At 36.5% G+C, this 25,183-nt stretch overlaps 1 protein-coding gene across 2 annotated transcripts in view; it reads left to right on the forward strand.

The window, feature by feature from the left end:
* The first annotated feature begins 10,269 nt into the window (after nucleotides 1-10,269).
* LOC121381999 (fatty acyl-CoA reductase 1-like) overlaps nucleotides 10,270-25,183 on the forward strand; it is a 40,290-nt gene continuing 25,376 nt past the window's right edge. The window contains exons 1-2 of one of the 2 annotated variants that reach the window (XM_041511464.1): nucleotides 10,270-10,374; nucleotides 20,710-20,977. In XM_041511464.1, coding sequence (XP_041367398.1) covers nucleotides 20,714-20,977 — 264 coding nt within the window. In that variant the 5' untranslated portion in view covers nucleotides 10,270-10,374; nucleotides 20,710-20,713. Of the gene's footprint in view, nucleotides 10,375-20,603; nucleotides 20,978-25,183 lie in introns of those variants that run through there. The other variant, XM_041511465.1, reaches the window with a different exon arrangement.

A 25,183-nucleotide genomic window follows, 5' to 3' on the forward strand; every position in this document is an offset into this window, starting at 1 on the left:
ACCCACTTTGACTGGCACCCTGGTGCTGCTTGAACGGCAGACGAGTAGCTGTTGCCTCTGTTTTCCAGGTTGCAGGTTTCACGAGTAGCGCATGCTCGCACGGTTTCCAGGTTGGGTTCCGATAGGCATGCGTCTTGGGTGAGCTTGGGTTGAATGCACACTCCTTTCCGTAACCGTTTTTCTGACAAATGGAAACATGTCTTGTTCCGACGTAGTCCAGGTTTTCTCCGATAGGCATGCTGTCGAATCGGTGTAGAATCTGGGTTTCCAAGCGCACATCTTGGCTTAAGGTATTGGTAACCGTTGGAAGATTCTGACAAATGGAAACATGAGTCTTGTTTCTCAATGACGTAGTCAGCTTTGCTCGCTGGGGGTTCAAGTCTGCTAGAATCTGGCCGTTGGCCAATTTTCTCTCTGCAGTCTTGACGTCATCACAGGAAATTGAGTGTCTCTCAATTTGGACCGGTCTCTCTGGAACTATCGGCAGTCTGTCAAAATAACCTTTTAGCAAATTGATGTGACAATACCTACTTTTCCTAACCCTATCAGGAGTGTTTATCACATACCCTGTCTCATTAACTCGTTTGTGCACAACATAGGGACCGAAATACCTGTTCTGTAATGAACCCCGTTTAATGGGAAGGTACAGCAGCACTTTATCCCCTGGTTTAAATTCCCGACTCCTAGTCTTCCTATCAAACACTGATTTTATTTTGCTCTGAGCATGGCTCAGTTGCTTCCTAGCCTTCCTATCAAACTCTGATTTTATTTTGTTCTGAGCATGGCTCAGTTGCGTCCTAGCTAGTTCGGTCGCCGGCAACCTCCGATCTCTAACTCTCTTATTTATTAATACTCCCTTGTCCACAGTTAACAAGGTAGTGCGAACTGCCAACAATTTTGGATCAGCCCCCTGCTCTAGAATTAACTCTTGTCTATTACAAGGTAAATCCCCTCTATCAAACACAACTGGTTCAATTCCCCTCTGCGGGAGATCAACAGGTTCCACCACATTTAATTTGTCAGTTGACTTATCTACCATTTTACTGATAACCTCATCCACTCCAATTTCATGGCTCACACACGTATCAGACAAATCACAAATATCCTCTAGGTCCCGTGCTAACCTACTGGCCATAGCCCTAGTCTTTACACACGCAGGATAACTAATCTCATCAACCTCACTCTCTTCTACTGGTAAAGGGCTGTCTTTAATTAACAACTGGTCACATTTCGGCTGACAACACTGACTAGTCAAATCATTACCCAACAAAACTCCTATGTTTTCAACAGGCAAGTCCTTCACAACACCCATAACGACTGGTCCCGTCACAAACTTTGAACACAAGAAAACCTTATGTAACCGGACAACCATTTTTTCTCCAGTAACTGAGCTTAAAGCCAAACTTCGTCCTGTATCGGAATTTTCAATACGAGCTAAACACTTTTGCGTTATCAGGCTCTGACTACACCCGGTATCTCTATAGATTGATATTGCCTTAGGACACAACTCTTGTTTCACATCACAAACCATACCAGTGGACACATACGGGTTTACTTTCTCTGCTATGGGACTAACCATTAACTCTCTCGCTAACGGAGCTGACCTCACTAAACCGACCACTTGCGCATTATCGCGTTTCCTTTTAAAACAGTCCCCGATAAGATGGTTATCCTTTTTACAATAACTGCACTGTGGACGAAAAGTTCGTGCATTGGCTGATAATGCAGGTCTATCCTTACTTTGCCCACCAGGTGCATTCCTGGCCTGACTAGCTGACCAACTAGATGACTCTCCCCGATAGTTACTTTCCCGGGAAAAACCTGGCTGAAATTTCTTCTTATCACCCTGTTGTAAAGAGCTACCCGGTACTGCCTGAGCTTTGTGTATTAACACGTAATCATCTGCCACTATGCCTGCCTCCTCTATCTTTTTGACATCACGATCCTCTAAATGAATACGTAAGCTAACTGGTAATCCATTTTTAATGTCCTGTAAGATCAACAACTCCCGTAACTCGGTATATGACTCTACCTGATGAGAAACAACCCATTTATCAAACATCCCTGCCTTCTTAGCCACAAACTCACTATAAGACTGACCCTGCGTTTTTCTCAACTCGCTATACCGTAAACGATAATCCTCAGGACGTAATTCATACGCCCTCAACACTGCCGTCTTAACTAGGTCGTACTGACTTGCTCGCTCATCACTCATTGAATTATAAGCTACACTAGCCTTCCCCTTAAACTTAGACACGGCTAACAATGTCCACTTAGACTGCGGCCAATTTAGCTGCTTAGCGGCCCGTTCAAAAAGTTGGAAAAACATATCTACCTCCTGGTCATCAAATACAGGCACTGATCTATAAGCCTCCGACATGTTAAACCCATTTCCGGCTTCTCGTCTGACTTCTTCAGTATTCAACTTTAACTCATGTTCCACTTTTAATTTTTCTAACTGGAATTCTCTATTCCTTTCTTCTTTCTCTCTATCCCTATCTTCTCTTTCTCTCTCTCTCTCTATCCCTCTCTTCTCTCTCTCTCCCTTTCTCTATCTCTCTCTCTATCCCTCTCTCTCTCTCTCTTCTCTCTATCTAATGCACGTAATGCTTCTCTTTCTCTCTCTTTCTCTCTCTTCTCTCTCTCTATCTCTCTCTTCTCTCTCTCTATCTAATGCACGTTCTTCTCTTTCTCTCTCTTTCTCTTCTCTTTCGTACTCAAGCTTTTTAAAAGCTAATTGTTGTTCCACACTTAACTCATTTATCTCTATCTCTGGAACAATCTCACTGTCTTCCATAACAGGCCTATCACCAAAAAACTTCCTGGATAATAATTGTCTTTATATCACCTAAGGTTTTAGCTGATGTTAAATCAATTTCTCGCTCACCCCGCGATTTCAACTAACTCGGCCTTACGTGCTTGGCCTTACGTGCTCGCTTAATCTCCACTACACTGAGCGTAGGCCTATCCAGCAAATTCTTATCCATGTTTAGATATGACGCACTTATTATTAATTAATTTTCTAGTGAACAACGTTGCTACTTCTAGTATTTTGTAAAAATAATTTATAAAGCCCCCATTTACAAACAATACTTTTTTTAAATACGCATGTCCCGTTTCAGATCCGGGACGAGCCCCCCAATTTTCTACTCCTGTCACGGGGATTCTATAATTCCCGTAACTGAATAAAACACGATTATCAAAATATCTCTCCTAACTGTATATCTATTAGATCTCTCTGTAACAGGCTGTTAAACCCTAGTATGGCTCGTCTCTAGGTATGATCAGAGATACGATCTTATATAAGTATATATTATTATAGCACGTTAGTTCTCTAGAAAACACAACAAAAACACAATACACTTTGGAATCTGTATTAATCTACGCTGACAAATGTACAGCCGTAGTAGTTAATTAATAACAGCAATAATAACAACCCAGAACTGATCACTTAATTAGTTAATCTCTAGGTGTCTAGTTTACACAATATGCGAATCACTTCACCGTTACACCACACACCACACGTGTGATAATTGAGAAACGCTTCCAGGAGAAGTTAATTAATAAAGGAATTACAACACCATTCCTAACTGGTTAATTTTTAATTAACCCTTACTACTCGTTCAGTAACGTGTGATAATTTAGGAACGCTTCCAGGGGAACTTAATTAATAAAGGAATTACAGCTCTATTCCTAACGGGTTAATTTTTAATTAACCCTAACTACTCATTCAGTAACCTTGTGACACAGAATTAATATTGGTACCTATCACAATAAAGACAATAACCTACAGTGTACCTAGGTCGTCTAGGATGACTGGCTAAGCTTTATATTACCAAATACTCATATAATGTTAGAACAAAAAGTCTACGATTTACTTCGTCAGATGACCGAAGACACTGTCTAAAGAATATTGGTATAATACAGTATCAAAATATTTAAAGTCACATCAATCACATCAAGGTTATACACAGAGCAGAAATGATATTTACCAAAGTCCAAACGGACTAACGTTCCCTGGGTGCCGTCCTTTTCGTTCTCCTCGATATCTCTAAAAAACACTAGCTATTTATTATAAATCAGGATTTTGCCTGGGGGTACAAGGCGGTATCTCACGTATCATCTCATATTCTACCTCTACTAGAGTCGGTATATTTCTCTCTGATCGTCAGTCTGGCTGTCGCCAACCGCGAGCAATCTCCTGGCCATAAACAGCACTGCCGGAGATATTACGTAACTACTAGCCACATGGCCTCCGCACCTGGCTGGGTGTGTATTAGGCGTACCGATCGAGGACCGTCGCGCAGAAGTATTACGTAACAAGTTGCCCATCTGGGCTTAGGTGCAATGAAACTGCACACGGCCCTCTAACACAATTAAAATCGCCACAGGCGAAACAAATTTAAGAGCATGTACCGTCACAATATATATATATATATGGCCTGCTGTTATGTGTGTGTCTGTATGTGTAGTGCGTGCTCGTACGTGTGTATACGTATGCGCGTACATACACACATACGAGCGTACATACACACATACTCGCGTACATAAACACATACGCGCGTACATACACATACGCGCGTACATACACACATACCCGCGTACATACACAAACACGTGTACATACACACACTATGTGGAAAGTCGTTATAGCATTTTTTATATAACAATAAATTAAGCGCATTTTGTTTAATGTAAATATTTAGTCGTTAATTTTTTTATTATTGCCGTGGGTCACCAGAATGTGTTTTGTATGTAAATAATAGTCGTTAATTATATGACATGGGCGTACGACCCGAACCCCCCCCCCCCCCCTGAATCGCTTTTTTTATAATTTAATATATCTGACATGATATCTGACATTGTTATATTTACTCAACATAGAAATATATGCCCAATATCTCTGCAATCTATTTTGGAACCCCGCTTTTCAAAACTCAACATAGAAATATATGCCCATATCTCTGCAATCTATTTTGGAACCCCCCTTTTCAAAATCCTATATACGCCCATGTATGAAAAGGGCCTACATCACATGTAAGGACGGTAATAAAGCATTTTGTACTGTATGTGTATTGTATTGTATTGTACTGATCATGCTGTGGGGTGGTGGTGCGGGCACTGGAGGGCACATACCGTATTCGTAAAAGCTGTCTATAAATTGTTCTTGTTATAATCAATTTTAGAACTGAGCACTTTTCCAAATCAGTTTGTATATATTTTAATAATCCATAGAAAACTTGTACTTTATCTTGAAGTAGTTGAAGTACTAAAACATTATAGATTGCATCACGTGTTTTGCTTTGTCCAATCATGAAAGTCCGAATGTGATGCCACATTGAACCACGAATGACCTTGAACTTCCTTGTTCACTCAATACCGGGAACTGATTACGGTGAATTCGAAATATGTCCCCCCCCGAAGTTGACGGCTTCCCGTTAGAATAGACAGGTATTGTATTTAATTGTGTTATTTTTAAATGTTTATATATTGATTAAGTTATAGGCGGCTTGTATATTCAGTTTAGTTTAACTGACTAACGACACGAAATACAAAACAGGAAACTGGGTTTGCTGTGACGACGGTAGAAACCACTATCATCGACATCAGCAAAGCCACATAGATGATAGATATTTCGGATGCTCAGCGAATCGAATTCACAAACGTAAAATATTTTGCATCACAATAAACCTGCATGATTTCGATAGAGTTTGCTGATTTGCTGTAATTGTCTTGGTTGCAATGCTATAACAATATAAACAATTTAAAAAAAATGTATCCTGACATGGGATTTTGGAATTGGCAGTTTGCTAGTTGGTGACCTATATGTATGATAGAGGATACGGCAGTTGTTCACGCCCAGATGAAATGAATGCAACTTGAATAGAAAAAAAAACCCCAACAACAACTTGTTTAAACTCTCATAATCAAAGTTAACTATACTAATAAATAATCAAAGGTAGATGTCACAACATCAGTGTAAGAGTGAAAAAAAGGAAAGTTTCAAATTTACACAGTGGTATAATAATCATTTAAGAGGATGACACAACACATCACAGTTCCAGTGATTTATTCACAGATGGAAGAAAGAACCTGCAATATTCATTAATGACACATTTTAAGTTGATGTACTTTATTTTATTATATACATAGCAGTGAAATATATAGATCTACGGAAACCATAAAAGTCATATCCGGTGAAAAGTAATATTTTCAACTGTATTTTAGCTACAGTGAAAATATAGAAGTCGTATTTACTTTTTGTAAAAGTGCACGATTAAATTATCTCCCTTTGTCTTGGTTCTTCGTATTTAAATTTGATGATTACCAATGCATCTGATCGTATTTGAAAAATAAAAAATGTATTTAAACAAACTGTACCTATAAAAAAGGGGATACGAAGTGCAATTACGATAAAATCACTCTTGTTTCACATCACAAACCATACCAGTGGAACAATACGGGTTTACTTTTTCTGCTATGGGACTAACCATTCACTCTCTCGCTAACGGAGCTGACCTCACTAAACCGACCACTTGCGCATTATCGCGTTTCCTTTTAAAACAGTACCCCGATAAAATGGTTATCCTTTTTACAGTAACTGCACTGTGGACGAAAAGTTCGTGCATTGGCTGATAATGCAGGTCTATCCTTACTTTGCCCACCAGGTGCATTCCTGGCCTGACTAGCTGACCAACTAGATGGACTCTCCCCGATAGTTACTTTCCCGGGAAAAACCTGGCTGAAATTTCTTCTTATCACCCTGTTGTAAAGAGCTACCCGGTACTGCCTGAGCTTTGTGTATTAACACGTAATCATCTGCCACTATGCCTGCCTCCTCTATCTTTTTTGACATCACGATCCTCTAAATGAATACGTAAGCTAACTGGTAATCCATTTTTAATGTCCTGTAAGATCAACAACTCCCGTAACTCGGTATATGACTCTACCTGATGAGAAACAACCCATTTATCAAACATCCCTGCCTTCTTAGCCACAAACTCCACTATAAGACTGACCCCCTGCGTTTTTCTCAACTCGCTATACCCGTAAACGATAATCCTCAGGACGTAATTCATACGCCCTCAACACTGCCGTCTTAACTAGGTCGTACTGACTTGCTCGCTCATCACTCATTGAATTATAAGCTACACTAGCCTTCCCCTTAAACTTAGACACGGCTAACAATGTCCACTTAGACTGCGGCCAATTTAGCTGCTTAGCGGCCCGTTCAAAAAGTTGGAAAAAACATATCTACCTCCTGGTCATCAAATACAGGCACTGATCTATAAGCCTCCGACATGTTAAACCCATTTCCGGCTTCTCGTCTGACTTCTTCAGTATTCAACTTTAACTCATGTTCCACTTTTAATTTTTCTAACTGGAATTCTCTATTCCTTTCTTCTTTCTCTCTATCCCTATCTTCTCTTTCTCTCTCTCTCTCTCTCTCTCTCTCTCTCTCTCTCTCTCTCTCTCTCTCTCTCTATCCCTCTCTTCTCTCTCTCCCTCCCTTTCTCTATCTCTATCTCTCTCTTCTCTATCTAATGCACGTTCTTCTCTTTCTCTCTCTTTCTCTTCTCTATCTCTCTCTTCTCTCTCTCTATCTAATGCACGTTCTTCTCTTTCTCTCTCTTTCTCTTCTCTTTCGTACTCAAGCTTTTTAAAAGCTAATTGTTGTTCCTCATTAATCTCTATCTCTGGAACAATCTCACTGTCTTCCATAACAGGCCTATCAGCAAAAACTTCCTGGATAATAATTGTCTTTATATCACCTAAGGTTTTAGCTGATGTTAAATCAATTTCTCGCTCACCCGCGATTTCAACTAACTCGGCCTTACGTGCTTGCTTAATCGCCTTACGTGCTCGCTTAATCTCCACTACACTGAGCGTAGGCCTATCCAGCAAATTCTTATCCATGTTTAGATATGACGCACTTATTATTAATTAATTTTCTAGTGAACAACGTTGCTACTTCTAGTATTTTGTAAAAATAATTTATAAAGCCCCCATTTACAAACAATACTTTTTTTAAATACGCATGTCCCGTTTCAGATCCGGGACGAGCCCCCCAATTTTCTACTCCTGTCACGGGGATTCTATAATTCCCGTAACTGAATAAAACACGATTATCAAAATATCTATCCTAACTGTATATCTATTAGATCTCTCTGTAACAGGCTGTTAAACCCTAGTATGGCTCGTCTCTAGGTATGATCAGAGATACGATCTTATATAAGTATAATATATTATAGCACGTTAGTTCTCTAGAAAACACAAACAAAAACACAATACACTTTGGAATCTGTATTAATCTACGCTGACAAATGTACAGCCGTAGTAGTTAATTAATAACAGCAATAATAACAACCCAGAACTGATCACTTAATTAGTAATCTCTAGGTGTCTAGTTACACAATATGCGAATCACTTCACCGTTACACCACACCCACACGTGTGATAATTGAGAAACGCTTCCAGGAGAAGTTAATTAATAAAGGAATTACAACACCATTCCTAACTGGTTAATTTTTAATTAACCCTTACTACTCGTTCAGTAACGTGTGATAATTTAGGAACGCTTCCAGGGGAAACTTAATTAATAAAGGAATTACAGCTCTATTCCTAACGGGTTAATTTTTAATTAACCCTAACTACTCATTCAGTAACCTGTGACACAGAATTAATATTGGTACCTATCACAATAAAGACAATAACCTACAGTGTACCTAGGTCGTCTAGGATGACTGGCTAAGCTTTATATTACCAAATACTCATATAATGTTAGAACAAAAAGTCTACGATTTACTTCGTCAGATGACCGAAGACACTGTCTAAAGAATATTGGTATAATACAGTATCAAAATATTTAAAGTCACATCATCAATCACATCAAGGTTATACACAGAGCAGAAATTATATTTACCAAAGTCCAAACGGACTAACGTTCCCTGGGTGCCGTCCTTTTCGTTCTCCTCGATATCTCTAAAAAACACTAGCTATTTATTATAAATCAGGATTTTGCCTGGGGGTACAAGGCGGTATCTCACGTATCATCTCATATTCTACCTCTACTAGAGTCGGTATATTTCTCTCTGATCGTCAGTCTGGCTGTCGCCAACCGCGAGCAATCTCCTGGCCATAAACAGCACTGCCGGAGATATTACGTAACTACTAGCCACATGGCCTCCGCACCTGGCTGGGTGTGTATTAGGCGTACCGATCGAGGACCGTCGCGCAGAAGTATTACGTAACAAGTTGCCCATCTGGGCTTAGGTGCAATGAAACTGCACACGGCCCTCTAACACAATTAAAATCGCCACAGGCGAAACAAATTTAAGAGCATGTACCGTCACAATATATATATATATATGGCCTGCTGTTATGTGTGTGTCTGTATGTGTAGTGCGTGCTCGTACGTGTGTATACGTATGCGCGTACATACACACATACGAGCGTACATACACACATACTCGCGTACATAAACACATACGCGCGTACATACACATACGCGCGTACATACACACATACCCGCGTACATACACAAACACGTGTACATACACACACTATGTGGAAAGTCGTTATAGCATTTTTTATATAACTATAAATTATTTTATTTTGTTTAATGTAAATATTTAGTCGTTAATTTTTTTATTATTGCTGGGTCACCAGAATGTGTTTATATGTATAATAAATAATTATATGACATGGGCGTACGACCGAACCCCCCCCCCCCCCCCTGAAATCGCTTTTTTTATAATTTAATATATCTGACATTGATATCTGACATTGTTATATTTACTCAACATAGAAATATATGCCCAATATCTCTGCAATCTATTTTGGAACCCCGCTTTTCAAAACTCAACATAGAAATATATGCCCAATATCTCTGCAATCTATTTTGGAACCCCCCTTTTCAAAATCCTATATACGCCCATGTATGAAAAGGGCCTACATCACATGTAAGGACGGTAATAAAGCATTTTGTACTGTATTGTATTGTATTGTATTGTACTGATCAGTGCTGTGGGGTGGTGGTGCGGGCACTGGAGGGCACATACCGTATTCGTAAAAGCTGTCTATAAATTGTTCTTGTTATAATCAATTTTAGAACTGAGCACTTTTCCAAAATCAGTTTGTATATATTTTAATAATCCAAATAAAACTGTACTTTATCTTGAAGTAGTTGAAGTACTAAAACATTATAGATTGCATCACGTGTTTTGCTTTGTCCAATCATGAAAGTCCCAATGTGATGCCACATTGAACCACGAATGACCTTGAACTTCCTTGTTCACTCAATACCGGGAACTGATTACGGTGAATTCGAAATATGTCCCCCCGAAGTTGACGGCTTCCCGTTAGAATAGACAGGTATTGTATTTAATTGTGTTATTTTTTAAATGTTTATATATTGATTAAGTTATAGGCGGCTTGTATATTCAGTTAGTTTAACTGACTAACGACACGAAATACAAACAGGAAACTGGGTTTGCTGTGACGACGGTAGAAACACTATCATCGACATCAGCAAAGCCACATAGATGATAGATATTTCGGATGCTCAGCGAATCGAATTCACAAACGTAAAATATTTTGCATCACAATAAACCTGCATGATTTCGATAGAGTTATGATTTGCTGTAATTGTCTTTGGTTGCAATGCTATAACAATATAACAATTTAAAAAAAATGTATCCTGACATGGGATTTTGGAATTGGCAGTTTGCTAGTTGGTGACCTATATGTATGATAGAGGATACGGCAGTTGTTCACGCCCAGATGAAATGAATGCAACTTGAATAGAAAAAAAACCCCAACAACATTGTTTAAACTCTCATAATCAAAGTTAACTATACTAATAAATAATCAAAGGTAGACGTCACAACATCAGTGTAAGAGTGAAAAAAAGGAAAGTTTCAAATTTACACAGTGGTATAATAATCATTTAAGAGGATGACACAACACATCACAGTTCCAGTGATTTATTCACAGATGGAAGAAAGAACCTGCAATATTCATTAATGACACATTTTAAGTTGATGTACTTTATTTTATTATATACATAGCAGTGAAATATATAGATCTACGGAAACCATAAAAGTCATATCCGGTGAAAAGTAATATTTTCACTGTATTTTAGCTACAGTGAAAATATAGAAGTCGTATTTACTTTTTTGTAAAAGTGCACGATTAAATTATCTCCCTTTGTCTTGGTTCTTCGTATTTAAATTTGATGATTACCAATGCATCTGATCATATTTGAAAAATAAAAAATGTAATTTAAACAACTGTACCTATAAAAAGGGGATACGAAGTGCAATTACGATAAAATATATCAAACAAATTGAATACGAAGCTAAATAATGATGACACAATGTAGTGTCATCGAGTTTAAGTGTAAGAATTTAACGGCGTTCGACTCGTTTTGTTTTTGTGGGAGTTTTTAGAGGATCGCTTTGTCAGGTATGTTTGCACCGCAGTATTGTTAAATAAATGTTAATAAAGATAAATTTTAATCAAATTTCTTTTTAAAAGTCTATGGTAAAGTAAATTTTCTGGCAACGTTCCATAGGAAGAAATATATCATGACGTTACGTGTTTTCGATAGGATAAGTGGAAAATATTACCAAAGAGCGAAAGATATTAGCATTTATAATAAACGTGTGTGAAAATAGTTTCACTCATTGCTTCGCATTTCGTGAAAATATGGTTTTCACACATCACTCGTTGACATAAAAATCGTATTGGAAAAACCCCATGAAATAGCCTCTATATATTCATAAGCACACCTTATCTTTGCTTACAGATTAGGTATACAGGGTGTGCACTTTGCGGTCGCCCGATCGCCCATGGCGAGCTAAAAAAACGTTGGGCAAGTCAAAACCTTATCACGTGTTGCCCGCCTGGCGACTGAAAACTTCTGCATATTGTATTATGTATCAAAATGCAAATAACTAATGTTTGTAATTGATTGGAAAGGTTTTTTTTTCTTTATTGTTTTCAACTGGTTTCTTATTAGTATCTGCGGAACCAAACCCATACAGGACATAATAGCGACCACTTCCCCAGTCTATCGAACAGTCTAAAACCATTTGAACGGCAAAAATTGCAAAATCCCAGTTATTTTGTAATAAAATAACAATTGTTACATGAAGTTTATTTGCCATATTAAAATAATATTTGCCAGTTATTTTTATAATTCCCAAGTGGTGAATTTGGTGAGTGTCCGAGCTAGCCCTGTTTTAGCTCTACCAGTCAGCACACCCGGAACTAGAGAGTAATAAAAACAAACATATTCTATATGCTGACACTACTAACTATATATACCGGGTAGGCCAACAACAAGAAACCAAAATAAATCAAGGGACGTAACTACAATTATCATGTACACAAAACACTAGAACTTTTCACTTTGCAATTTCACCTTAAATTCTCACCAATTACTCAGGCTAAATTTATGTTGAGTTGAGAAAGATTTTACACTCAAACATTGTAACTAAAATACCTGTACCATTTGTGACACTCACAAATGTGGACATAATATATACACTTCAAAAAAAGTAGGGAAACTCTAATAAGAATTTACAATTGCCAAAATTGTAAGGTATATTAGCTGTGGGGAATGGTTATATGATAATACTGAATTAATTGAGCAAACATTACAACCGGTAGTTCAGTATTACAGTAGGTTTTATGACCACCAAAGATCTTGAAGGATGATTGGGGTCAGAAGTGAAATTTGAAAGTTGATGGGGTTTTTTTATCAGTAAATTGTGTCTTTGAGCAAAGGCAATATGTGGTGATGCTACAAAATACTTACAAACACAAAAATTCAACTGAATTTAGTAATCTTGTATGAGACGTTTTTTTTTTTTGCTTTTGTTTAACATTTGGTAGTTTAACATATAGTCTTAGAGAGGAAACCCGCTACATTTTTCCATTAGGCCAAAAAAATAAAATAGGTGTGTTTCCGGTTGCATCCCCCCCAAAAATTAGGGTAGGTAGGTATTTTTTATTATTTTTTTTTTTTGGTTTTAAAAATTGAATACTATAATAATAATAATAATAATAATAATAATAATAATAATAATAATAATAATAATAATAATTATTATTATTATTTATTATCATTATTGTTATTGTTGTTGTCGTTATTGTAGTAGTAGTAGTAGTAGTAGTATTGGTATGCACTGGTTGTGTATTTCCTTAAATTAATGGGACATTTGTATTAATTTCGTTGTTCTTAATTTAAATACTTTATGCAAACATTTGAGATGCATTAATAATAAGACCTGTTGATTTAAGTGAAGACGAGAATTAAGCTGAATTGATACGATTATATTTAATCGAAATAACCTGTACCAAGGCTATGTTCGTACATTCGGTTACTTCCGTGACCGACCAAGCTGTTCGGTGGAAGCTAATCAGGGGAAGTTACAAAAGCTTTTCCATAATTTCTCGATGTTTTTCGAAGGGAATTACATGTGCAAAATGTATTGTATAATAGTACGTTAACAATGTGCAAGGAAGGAAATACTCTTGTTTGGTGATGTTGTCCTCTTTTATTTTTACTTCTTTTTTTTTTCTTTTTTTTTCTTATTATTATTTTTTTTTTCTTTTTTTTTCAGTTTAAGAGAAAGAAAAAATTAGGGTTGGGGGGGGGGTAAAACTAGGGACGGTCGGTCGACCGGAAACACACCTATTTTTTTTTTTTGGCCTTAGTAGCAAGGGATGTTTTATATTGAAGAGCTCTTGTTTTTAAAGCATCATGAAATAGCACTCAGATGAGTTATCAAATTAAAGACATACAATTGGCTACTTCTGTCAGATGAACCGGTTGCCACAGCCATACCTTACAATGAAATAAGCATTATTAAAATGGATTACTCTGTTATATACACACACACACACACGTATGTATGTTGATGTAAATTTAATTTAAAATAATGTGTGGTAAGTAACCATAGAATCAGTTTGGTTTTGGTTGTTGGAGAATAGCCAAAAACTGTAACCATGGAGGTAGAAAAAATGCATTAATGTTAGCCCCGCAAATTATGAAAACGAGTCCTTTTACTCATGCAAGTTTAAAAGTGCCATTAATAAATCACTGTGCTCTAGTGGTGTCCGTAAACTAAACAAACTTTAACTTTTTATTAAAGTGCCATTAGTTGACTTTGCACCAAATATATATATTCAATGTGTGACTGTGAGCCTCTGAAAATGCTTTCACAACATACTGTGCAAGGAAATTTTGTTTTCAGAAATTTTATCAGTGACATTTCTAATTAAAAATTGATTAGCAACTGCTGTTTAATATTTTAAAATTGTGTAGTGATCTCTGAAACGTGTGTAGCGAATTGCGATGCGATACTGAACAAAATGTTGCCTGATGTGTGCAGTACACTTCCAGTGAAACAGATCCTGGACCCCGTTCCACAAAGCGATCTTGGCACTAAAATCACCTTAAGTGTGTTATAACTACCTTGTGCACTTACGATCGTCTAATAGGGCTCGAAATAGGATGCAACATATGGCCTGCTGTTATTTTCTATAAAAAGGCCAAACGAAATATGTCCTGCTAAGACCCAATATGTCTTGCTAAGAAGATCCAATATGTCCTGCTAAGAAGACCCAATATGTCCTGCTAAGACCCAATATGTCCTGCTAAGACACACTATGTCCTGCTAAGACCCAATCTGTCCTGCTAAGACCCAATATGTCCCTGTCCTGCTAAGACCCAATCTGGCCTGCTAAGACACAATCTGGCCTGCTAAGACACAAAGTGGCCTGCTAAGACACAAAGTGGCCTGCTAAGACACAATGTGGCCTGCTATGACACAATGTGGCCTGCTAAGACACAATATGTCCTGCTAAGACACAAAGTGGCCCGCTAAGACACAATGTGGCCTGCTAAGACATAATGTGTCATTGCTAAGACACAATATGGCCTGCTAAGACACAATATGGCCTGCTGTTATGTTTTATAAACAGGCCAAACGAATTATGGCCTGCTAAGACACAATATGGCCTGCTAAGACACAATATGGCCTGCTGGAAGTGAGAAAGCACCAGGGTGAGGAGAGGTTTTGGGACAGTGTGTGCAAACTTAGGACCTCTGAGATGTAATTTAGAGCATTATGCAATTAAAATATATTCCAGAATCACAAACTAAATAGCAGATGAGATAATTGTACAAACATCTGTCTCTTGAAAAATGACATTCGATTTTTTGCTGTTTTCAGCAGGTGAATTTTTATTATTCCTGCTAGGTCTGAAAAATGGACTGCTATTGGCTTTTCGCAGGCTGCTATTTTGAGCTTTGTCTTAGTGCTAAGATCACTTCATGAACAGGGTCCTGGACCCTTCCTGCACATCGTCAACAGTGAAAAATGGATACAGTTTGTTTTGTTTAACAACACCACTAGAACACATTGACTTATTAATCATCGACTACTGGAAAAAAGAAAGAAAGAAATGTTTTATTTAACGATGCACTCAACACATTTTATTTACGGTTATATGGCATCAGACATATGGTTACGGACCACACGGATTTTGAGAGGAAACCCGCTGTCGCCACTACATGGGCTACTCTTTCCGATTAGCAGCAAGGGATCTTTTATTTGCACTTTCCACAGGCAGGATAGCACAAACCATGGCCTTTGTTGAACCAGTTATGGATCACTGGTCGGTGCAAGTGGTTTACACCTACCTATTGAGCCTTGCGGAACACTCACTTGGATCTGAACCCAGTACCTACCAGCCTGTAGACCAATGGCCTAACCACTACGCCACCGAGGCCGGTCGACTACTGGATGTCAAACATATGGTCATTTTGACACAGTCATAGAATTGAAACCCGCTACATTTTTCCATTAGTCGCAAGGGATCTTTTATATGCATCATCCCACAAATAGGATAGCACATACCACAGCCTTTGATATACCAGTGGTGGTGCACTGGCTATAGCAAATGGACATTAAATAAAAGTCTTGGGTGATTTTAATAAACAGGATATATATATATATATGTGCCAGTAAACCTAGCTTAATGTATTTTTTATTACCATAATTCCATTAACACTAACATCTCGATAGATTATGAATGTGGTTGCAACACCTGTGACAAGTTTTAATAGTGTGGACCTGTACTGTGATTGTATAGTACATATTGTACTTACACGTATATGTATATGGCTGACAATATACGTGCACCAGTCTTTTACCCATTGGCTGTTTGTAATACCGTATATCTTCGCCTATAAGTCAAGTTTTTTTTTTCCCATCAAAATATTATTTTATAACTTAGAGGGTCGACTTATAAGGGGTTCAGAAAATCACACTTTTCTTTTGCATTTTTGGGAAGGTATTACCAGTTTTTATTGTTGAATTATCCCAGTGTTTATACATGTACTTCAGGACATGTTTATTCCCCTTTGATGCCACATTAACTAATGAGATTTGATTGAAAATGGAATACTGCGATGTACAAAGCCAAAGTTTTAAAAAGAATGTTTATTTGTTCAAATATATACCAGCCATTTATGATTCTCATTTGCTGAAAGAAATAATTTTAAATGTATTGGTAATTTTTTATGAGTCGACTTATAAACAGGTCAATAAAAAATAATATTTTAAAGGCTTGAAATTAGGGGGGCGACTTATAGGCAGGGTCGACTTATAAGTGAAGATATACGGTACATGTACAAAATGGTTCTATTTTTAAACCTGTATGCAACACTTTGATATTTATTTATTCTTACAAGCAATGGGCACATTTTCAAAATTAAGTTATGTTAAGATGTTTGCATATATTAGCTGCTATTATGTGCCATACATAAATAGAGGGTAATAAACAAGTTTCCAGTTATTATGAAAGAAAGTAAGAAGAATATTTCTCACTAAGAAAATATGAAAAATATTGTCCCTGTTATGAATAACCGCTGGGATAATAATTGATATACTGTATGTGAAGGCATGAATATATTTTTAAGAAATTAAATTTATGTCATTGCTATTAATTTGAGGTAATAGTTTGTATTTTTATCACATCGAGATTGCAAGATAGTCAACACAATGTATTAAAAAGCTATTTTTATTTTGAGCCTGTTTAATTGTGCCATATTCTGCATAAAGACATTTTTGCGAGCATTCATAAAACCTCAGCCAGGCTCTTTGTATTTCAAGATTGTTTAATTGTCCCATTCTGTGTAAACGGACAGGGACGTAGCCCAGTGCTAAAGCGCTAGCTTGATGTGTAGTTTGTCTGGGATCGATCCCTGTTGCTGTGCCCATTGGGCTATTTCTTGTTCCAGCAAGTGCGCCATGACTGATATAACAAAGACTGTGGTACATGCTATCCTGTCTATGGGATGGTGCCAATAAAAGAACCCTTTCTACTAACTGGAAAATGTAGCTGGTTTCCTTTTTAAGACTATATGTCACAATTACGAGATGTATGACATCCAAGAGCTAATGATTAATAAATCGGTGTGCTTTTCCTGTCTGTATAAAGACACATTTGCAAGCATTTACAAAACCTCAGCCAATTTGAAGATTGTTTAAGTGTCCTGTCTGTATAGAGACATGTTTGCGAGCATTCATAAAACCTCCACCAGCCAGCAGATGTACCGTTGAAATGTGGAAACATTAATACTCGAACCTGGTGTTTTCTGTTGTAGCATACTTCTAAAAATATATGTGTATTGTTGTGAAGCATATGAAAAAAACATTAAGAATAAAATATATATATATATATATATATATATATATATATTAATAAATGGAATTTGTTAGTTGCTGGTTTATTTTGTCAGTTCTGAGAATTGGAGGTTGGGGACAAGATTGCAGCTGGCTTAATTATTCCATATCAGAGGAAAGAACGGAATATTTAACAACACCTCAGCACAATTTTATCTTCAACTTTTTGGTGTTTAGTAGAGCTGCAACGATTCACTCACATATTCGGTGTACCAAATACAGGCTATCCATGATGCGTATTCGTTATAAATTTGGTACCCAAAGAACCAAACATATTTGTGGGTTTTTTTTTTTTTATTGGGTTTTTTTTAAATCTTTATTATTATTAATTATATAAATTTAGAATGACCAAAGTGTGCAAGCTGTATGTACACACATAAGTATTTTAAGCAGTCTACTATCCACTACCCAACTTACTCATGATGGCCAAATTACATCAGTCATGCGATGGTTTCGTACATCCTCTGTATAACGTAGTTCATTATTATTAACAACATGAGAAATAAAGTGACATGCGATAGTATACACGGCAGATATTAATAATAATAATATGTTAAACCGTTTGTCATTGCTGTGTCTTAAACGCCGGCAATATGGGTTTTTGAAAATACTTCAACCAACTATTTGTGAAGAATGAATCCTCCCACTAAAATAAACAACAAACCCCAAACAAACAACAATAACACCTCTGAAACTTTTGCGAATAATAAAAATTATGCATTTCGTCGTTTAAAATCTTTGGAAGAGTCATTATTATATTATTATCAATGGTCAAACTACATGTAGCTATACACATTGCAAAAGGTTGCGGCATGCTATATGTAGATAAGCGTCTACTCGGTGGAAGAATTCTTCAACAGCAGTTATTGTAACAGCTGAAATTAATGTAGGCTAAATAACATCCAAAATTTATTTTGGCAAAACGGTATGTGATGCTCAATGAAATAGAGCTAACTGTCTAAACCATTAACATTGAGCATCCATTATTCTTATATATATAAAATATCTATCCCACATAATTATGGAGATTTTACTATGTGTTTATAAGACATTAGTCATATTAGTCATGGGCTAATTTTTACAATTTGGAAAAAGTACCAGCTCTGAAAAACAATTATTTGGTAAAAATAGGAAATGAAAAAAAAAACAACACCATCCACAATTTGTCAAACATTCTTGCACCTCTATATTTCTCTATGTTTCCATGATTTTATTGATAGTGAATTGTTAAAATTTTATTAAAATTATTTGTTTTGGAGTGGGTGTTCAGCACAGCAGAAGACATGGTAACTGCAAAAAGAGCTTCTTTTTCTTCTAGACAGGATTTACATGCTTTTTTTGGTTTTGCATCTTGTTATTTTTCTTTCTATTATAATTTTGTTTTTATAATTGACATTAATTATTTAATTTTCAATGTCTAACATTCCAAAGTTTAATGTTAAATACATCCTACTATTTAAAATTTAAATGCTATTTTTGACAGTTTATGTTCACTGGTGGGTTGCCTCATTCAGTAAGTCAGTAGTACAGTATTGGTAGATTCACTGTAATTATTGGTATTCGTGAATATTTATTCGTATTTGAGACCCCATATTCGTGATATGTATCATATTTGCCACTTGGTGTATTTGTTACAGCTGTAGTGTTTAACATAATTATGATTATTTTGAGAGAGGAATTCCACTGTCACTATATAGGCTACTCCTACCGAGAAAGCAGAAAGGGATTTTTTATGTTCATTTTCCCCATAGGACAGTAAATTCCTTTGATGTCTGTCTGATACCAGTCGTGGGGTGATCGATCCATTCCAGATTAAATTGACAAAAGCAGTGATAGAAATAAGCAGAATGTTTCACTAGTCCACCAGACAATATTTTCACTTGTCCAAATAAATGGTTTATTTTATGCAAGTATCAGGATGATGTTTATGATTGCTAAAAATGAAACTACACTGAAAATGTTTACTTGTCCACTGGACAACCACTGAGGCACATTTTGCTTGTCCGAATAGATTTTCACTTGTCAGGACAAACGGACAAGTACTTATTTTGAACACTGAAAAGTAAAATGTTGGTATGTCTAAAATACTTTAAATTTTAACCAGTTACTGAGTGGCAACCTCTGAATAGATCTGAAGTGAGAAAACACCCAAGAAAACCCCCTATCATATCCACTTAATAATTGGTTAAAATGTGCATGTGATGTCAATTGTTTACCTTTGGCCTTTTTGACATACATATGAACAAATATATGTAGAATAACCAAACTGATTTCAGGCTTGGGTGTTAGGTAGCCCATTGTTAAAAAAAAATCTGTTCTGTTTTGTGCATAATGCTAATTAATATAATTCTAGGTGCATGTACATGTGTGGGGGCAGAATCTAACTCCGACAGTAGAGTGCTTGCCTTAGTTGGGTGGATTGGAGGATTGAATCTCTTTGGAAGAACCATTCTTTGAATGAGATTTTCCCCTGCCCTAGTCATGCAGTGTCCCATGGCTGGTATGTGCTATCCTGTCTGGGAAAATGCAAGATCCCTTGCTTCTATTGGGAAAATGTAGTAGGTTTCTTCTGAAGACTTGTGTGAGAATGATTTTGTGGGTTATCAGAATTATTTTGTGGTAACCTGTACATGGGTTATCAGAATTATTTTGTGGTAACCTGTACGTGGGTTATCAGAATTATTTTGTGGTAACCTGTACGTGGGTTATCAGAATTATTTTGTGGTAACCTGTACGTGGGTTATCAGAATTATTTTGTGGTAACCTATACGTGGGTTATCAGAATTATTTTGTGGTAACCTGTACGTGGGTTATCAGAATTATTTTGTGGTAACCTGTACATGGGTTATCAGATATTATGCTTATTCTGATGCCTGTTCACTAGTGGTGTTGAACAAAACAAACTTGAAGTACATGTATATTTTATAAGTTTTGTTTTATATTTCAGCGAGATGGGCAGTCAGGGCACACTCCAGGAGATGAGCGACATGATGAGTGCTACACACCCAAAGATGGTCGATTCTATTGACTTGTCAGTGTTAGAATTCTACCGTGGCAAAAAGATATTTATCACTGGTGCCACTGGATTTGTTGGAAAAGTCCTGATTGAAAAATTGTTCCGTTCGTGCCCGGAAATTGATAAAATATATTTTTTAATACGTCCTAAAAAGACGCAGGATATTTACGAGAGAACGAATGAGCTGATACAATCTCAGGTAGGTACAGGTTCGTTGTTTGTTAGTCAATGATTGGAGTAAAATAAGAGAAGGTATATATGTCTTCATTTGTGCTTAGTGACACCTCATCACATATTGAGAGAGAGAGAGAGAGAGAGAGAGAGAGAGAGAGAGAGAGAGAGAGAGAGAGAGAGAGAGAGAGAGAGAGAGAGAGAGAGAGAGAGAGAGAGAGAGAATTAGAAAAAATAAGAAAAGGCATACTTAATAACACCTTGAGCATCACATTTTTTAGTTTGTGGCTATTTGGTGTCTAAAATATAGTTATGTTGACACTCGGTGGAGAGACCGACAGACAGACACAGACAGACCAGACAGACCAGACAGACCATTCAGACAGAACTACTGCCACATACATGGTACTCCAGTCACAAAAGCAGTTAGTGATCTTTTATGTGCACTTCCCATAGACTGGAAAGTACAGACCATGACAACTGATGTACTGGTCAATCACGAGGCACTGCTTGGGTAACCTTGAAATTAGAAGGAAAGTTATATTTGGTTTTCCTTTTAGTCCGTGATCAAACTTGTACTCTATTATATTTGGTTTTCCTTTTAGTCCGTGATCAAACTTGTACTCTATTAATTGATGAGTGATAAGCAGTCATTCTGATCCGTCGCTGACCAGGACATGTATGTTTCGTGTAATGCAGGAAATGTGTCGGCTTATTGATTTTTTTGGTGTTTTTCCTCATGACTAAGTGTAACTGTTATGGAGCGACATTGTTTTATGAGTCTGTCAGTGTGGGTGATGTAACAATCACACTGTCGGTTCATATGTACACATTGAGATATCACTTTTATCAGTCAAGACATTGACATATATATGTTAAGATAGTGCATGGTAACCCAGGCATTAAAAAAGCCCTTGACAGAGTTGCATTGTCCTCAACAAAATGAGGTCAAACAAAAGCAACACCACATATATTTTGTTACCAGTTATGTTTTATTCCAATGTAACGTATATAACAAGTATCAGTATAATGAGAAGGTGATACGGATGAATAACACTGGAATATTAGTCACACAGGCTTTGACCATAACCTTTTTTCAGTGCTAGCCCACCAGGCTTCCAGGTTATAAAATGTGGTAGCCCTCACAGTGATAGAAATAAGAAAAAAAAATTCACTTGTCCACCGGACAAGTAAGTATACCACAAAATCTACTTGTCCGCCAATATTTTATATTATACTTGTCCATCTATGTAGAGCAGGAGGTGTATGCAGAAGGAAAAGTTAAAGCCCTTGGCTTTTCTTTTTAAACCAGTTCGCATATTACTCTTCACTTCAGATTGCATGTAATTTCGTGACAGGTGACTATAACAAGATTTTTTTACAGTCGAGATAGTTTCAGCGTGAAATCAAAAGTCATAAAAAATTAGTGTTTTTGTTTAGGATTCAATGAAAGCCAGTTAAATTGTTATCGAGAACAATTCCCTTCAGAACAAATCACTGGTTTTCAGCTTTCACTTTCAGGCCTGGAAATAATTGTTTGGCAGTGCTTGTCGAAATCACCCGTCATAAATGAAAATGTGCCTGTCACCAAATGTTAAAATAATGTTACTGTTGTCCTTTATTAATCATATACTGACATTACATATACTAGTACGTACAAGTTTACATGATGCAATGAATCTCCTCTAAACAGCCTAAACCCATGGGCCAAATTGGGCTGAAGTAAGTTTGATGGGTATCCAGGTTACAGGGGTTTGGATTGAGGTAAAAGTCTTTGTTGTATTCTGTTCACTATTAAATATGGAAAAAGTAATAAACTGTCAAATAACAACTACAATTAAATAGCTTGGGAGGTAGGGGTGCATTTTATCATCAAACGCGTTGACGTTTTGTCGGACTTTTGACATGTTGCAATTTCATTTCAAAATAAAATACAGTTGACATCTTTCCACAAGTCCAAGCCAAAGAATTTATTTTGTTAATTATACGTTAAAAACTTAACAACTAAAAAATAAAATTCATGATTGTCCGATTACTGCGGAAAGGCCTACGAGATGTAAACGAATTCCAATCACGTTCACAACTGAAATAACTTTATAATAACAAAGCTAGTGATAACGATAATGAATAAGGTGTACTTTACTCACTTCAAAATAAAAGTTTCCATTTAACTTTGCTTGCTTAATTGACATTTGTCAAAAACATAGCACAAGCTGAAGTGAAAGTACCATAGTGACAACTAACCCGGAGCCTTGTCCAAGGTAATATTCTGTCATAAATGACGACTGCTACCTGGTACAATTTACATTAAATAAACACAATGGAACTAGATGATTTGTCCACTGTTCAGTTTTAAAAGGTAGGACTAAAAATTCATGTTAAAGGATGCGTTTGTTGTCGAACCATTCGTAATGCATAGGGCTTACTTGGGTCTATTAATAGGCACAGGAAATGCTTTTCCCCGGAAAGTGCGACTTGCGTTCTAGTAACGCTGCATGCTATGGTTAAAAACAATTTTTGAAAAACCCTTTAAATGTGCATTTTAAAACGTACTACATCGCACTGCTTCAACACAGAAATATTTACTCTTCAGGGGTTGAAACTTAATTTTTTTACCACTATCCCAACGCAAAGGAATAGTGAATTTCAAAAAACACTATTCTGTCTAAAAATGTACTATCCCTTCTATTATTAATGTACCACTAGTTTTCCTGACACTGCTACGTCGCCCTGTACAACATTGCCTAATGAACAATTGTTTATATACCAGTCTATGCATTCCTGCGTACTAACTGGAATTACAAACAAACTCACTCCAAATGTTAGTCTTGATCAAAAAGACGTTTATTTTGTACCGGTAAGTGCATGAGAAAGGTCTTAGTAGCACGAGGATTTATTCTGCAGAAAAATGTAGCTGAAGAAAAAGTGTAAACGGAATAGTCGATGAACCCCCCAAAATTAAGCCACACCTACTACCCCCCCCCCCTCCCGACCCGAACTAATTTAGTGCAACAAGACCAATTATTCTGGCAATCATATTTAAATATTTTAAAGAAAACACACGTAAAAACTACAAAAAATGTATACGATAAATTAATGGAAAATGCTATAGCAGAGTAGACATACGCATTGATTAAAAAAAAAAAACACAACCAAAAAACCCCTCTTCGCTAATCATGACATGAGACTCTGTCATTGGCCAAAGAAATCATGTAGGAAACTTCATGCTTGTAACTTACTTGTAAGCGATGTTGGCTAAAATTAAACGGTTCCACCGACAGCATAAATGTTAGACATATTCCCTTCATCCACTTTCATAAAATATTAACTAAACACGAATAGGACAATTCCTTCCAATATAGGCCTAACTAAATGATCCGTAAAAATGCACAGCAGCTAGAGGAAATGACGTAATTTACACAAAATCACCTGATTCAAATAATAGTGAATGAACGTTCGCATTCTTGCGTGACATAAGTATCAATGAAGTTTACACAAACAATACTACAGGCATATTTAAAGTTAAACAAAATAAATTCAGTTATGTATTGTTAAAGTATGCATATAAATTTAATTATAAGATTTGACCGCAATTATTTTTTGGTTCATGCAATTATGAACCAAAAAAATGATGTGCACACTTTTGTATGACCCGCTACTCGGGATCATACAGTGTGCAAATAGTTTTTTCGGTTCATACTTGCATGAACCAAAAAATAATTGCAGTCAATTCTGAATTATTTTTAAGTAACTTATTTCATAAAATTCACTGCAGAGATATATGTAAATATAACTACTATGTTTTTAATCTTGGATTAACCTGTCTAACAGGTTTACGTTTTATCACTTTGCCGATGATGTAATCGGTAATCCACAAAAATCAAAGGAAAACTGACTTTCATGTTTGTGGTAAAGAGGCAACTACTTCGTTTTAAACTTAAACAACAAAACAATAAACTTGTTTTTCTCTTTTTAATACAAATGGTATTGAATATAATTTGTTGATTAAATAAATTATTCATGTCAGACAAGACGTTATGAGTGGGGAAATCCGGAACTCAGTCGGTATTCCGAATATTCACGAGTTAAGACCATTGTGTTATCAAGACCATGTTTATTTAACTATCAAACCACAATATTTGTATAACACTGTTATTAACAATTTGCGATGAGACACCGCTTATTTCGGGTTTTTTTTTTTTTGCTAAAAATTCTGATACTGCTTTGTGAAAAA

The sequence above is a fragment of the Gigantopelta aegis genome, chromosome 9 (genome assembly GCF_016097555.1).
Source record: "Gigantopelta aegis isolate Gae_Host chromosome 9, Gae_host_genome, whole genome shotgun sequence".
In the NCBI taxonomy this organism is placed as follows: domain Eukaryota; kingdom Metazoa; phylum Mollusca; class Gastropoda; order Neomphalida; family Peltospiridae; genus Gigantopelta; species Gigantopelta aegis.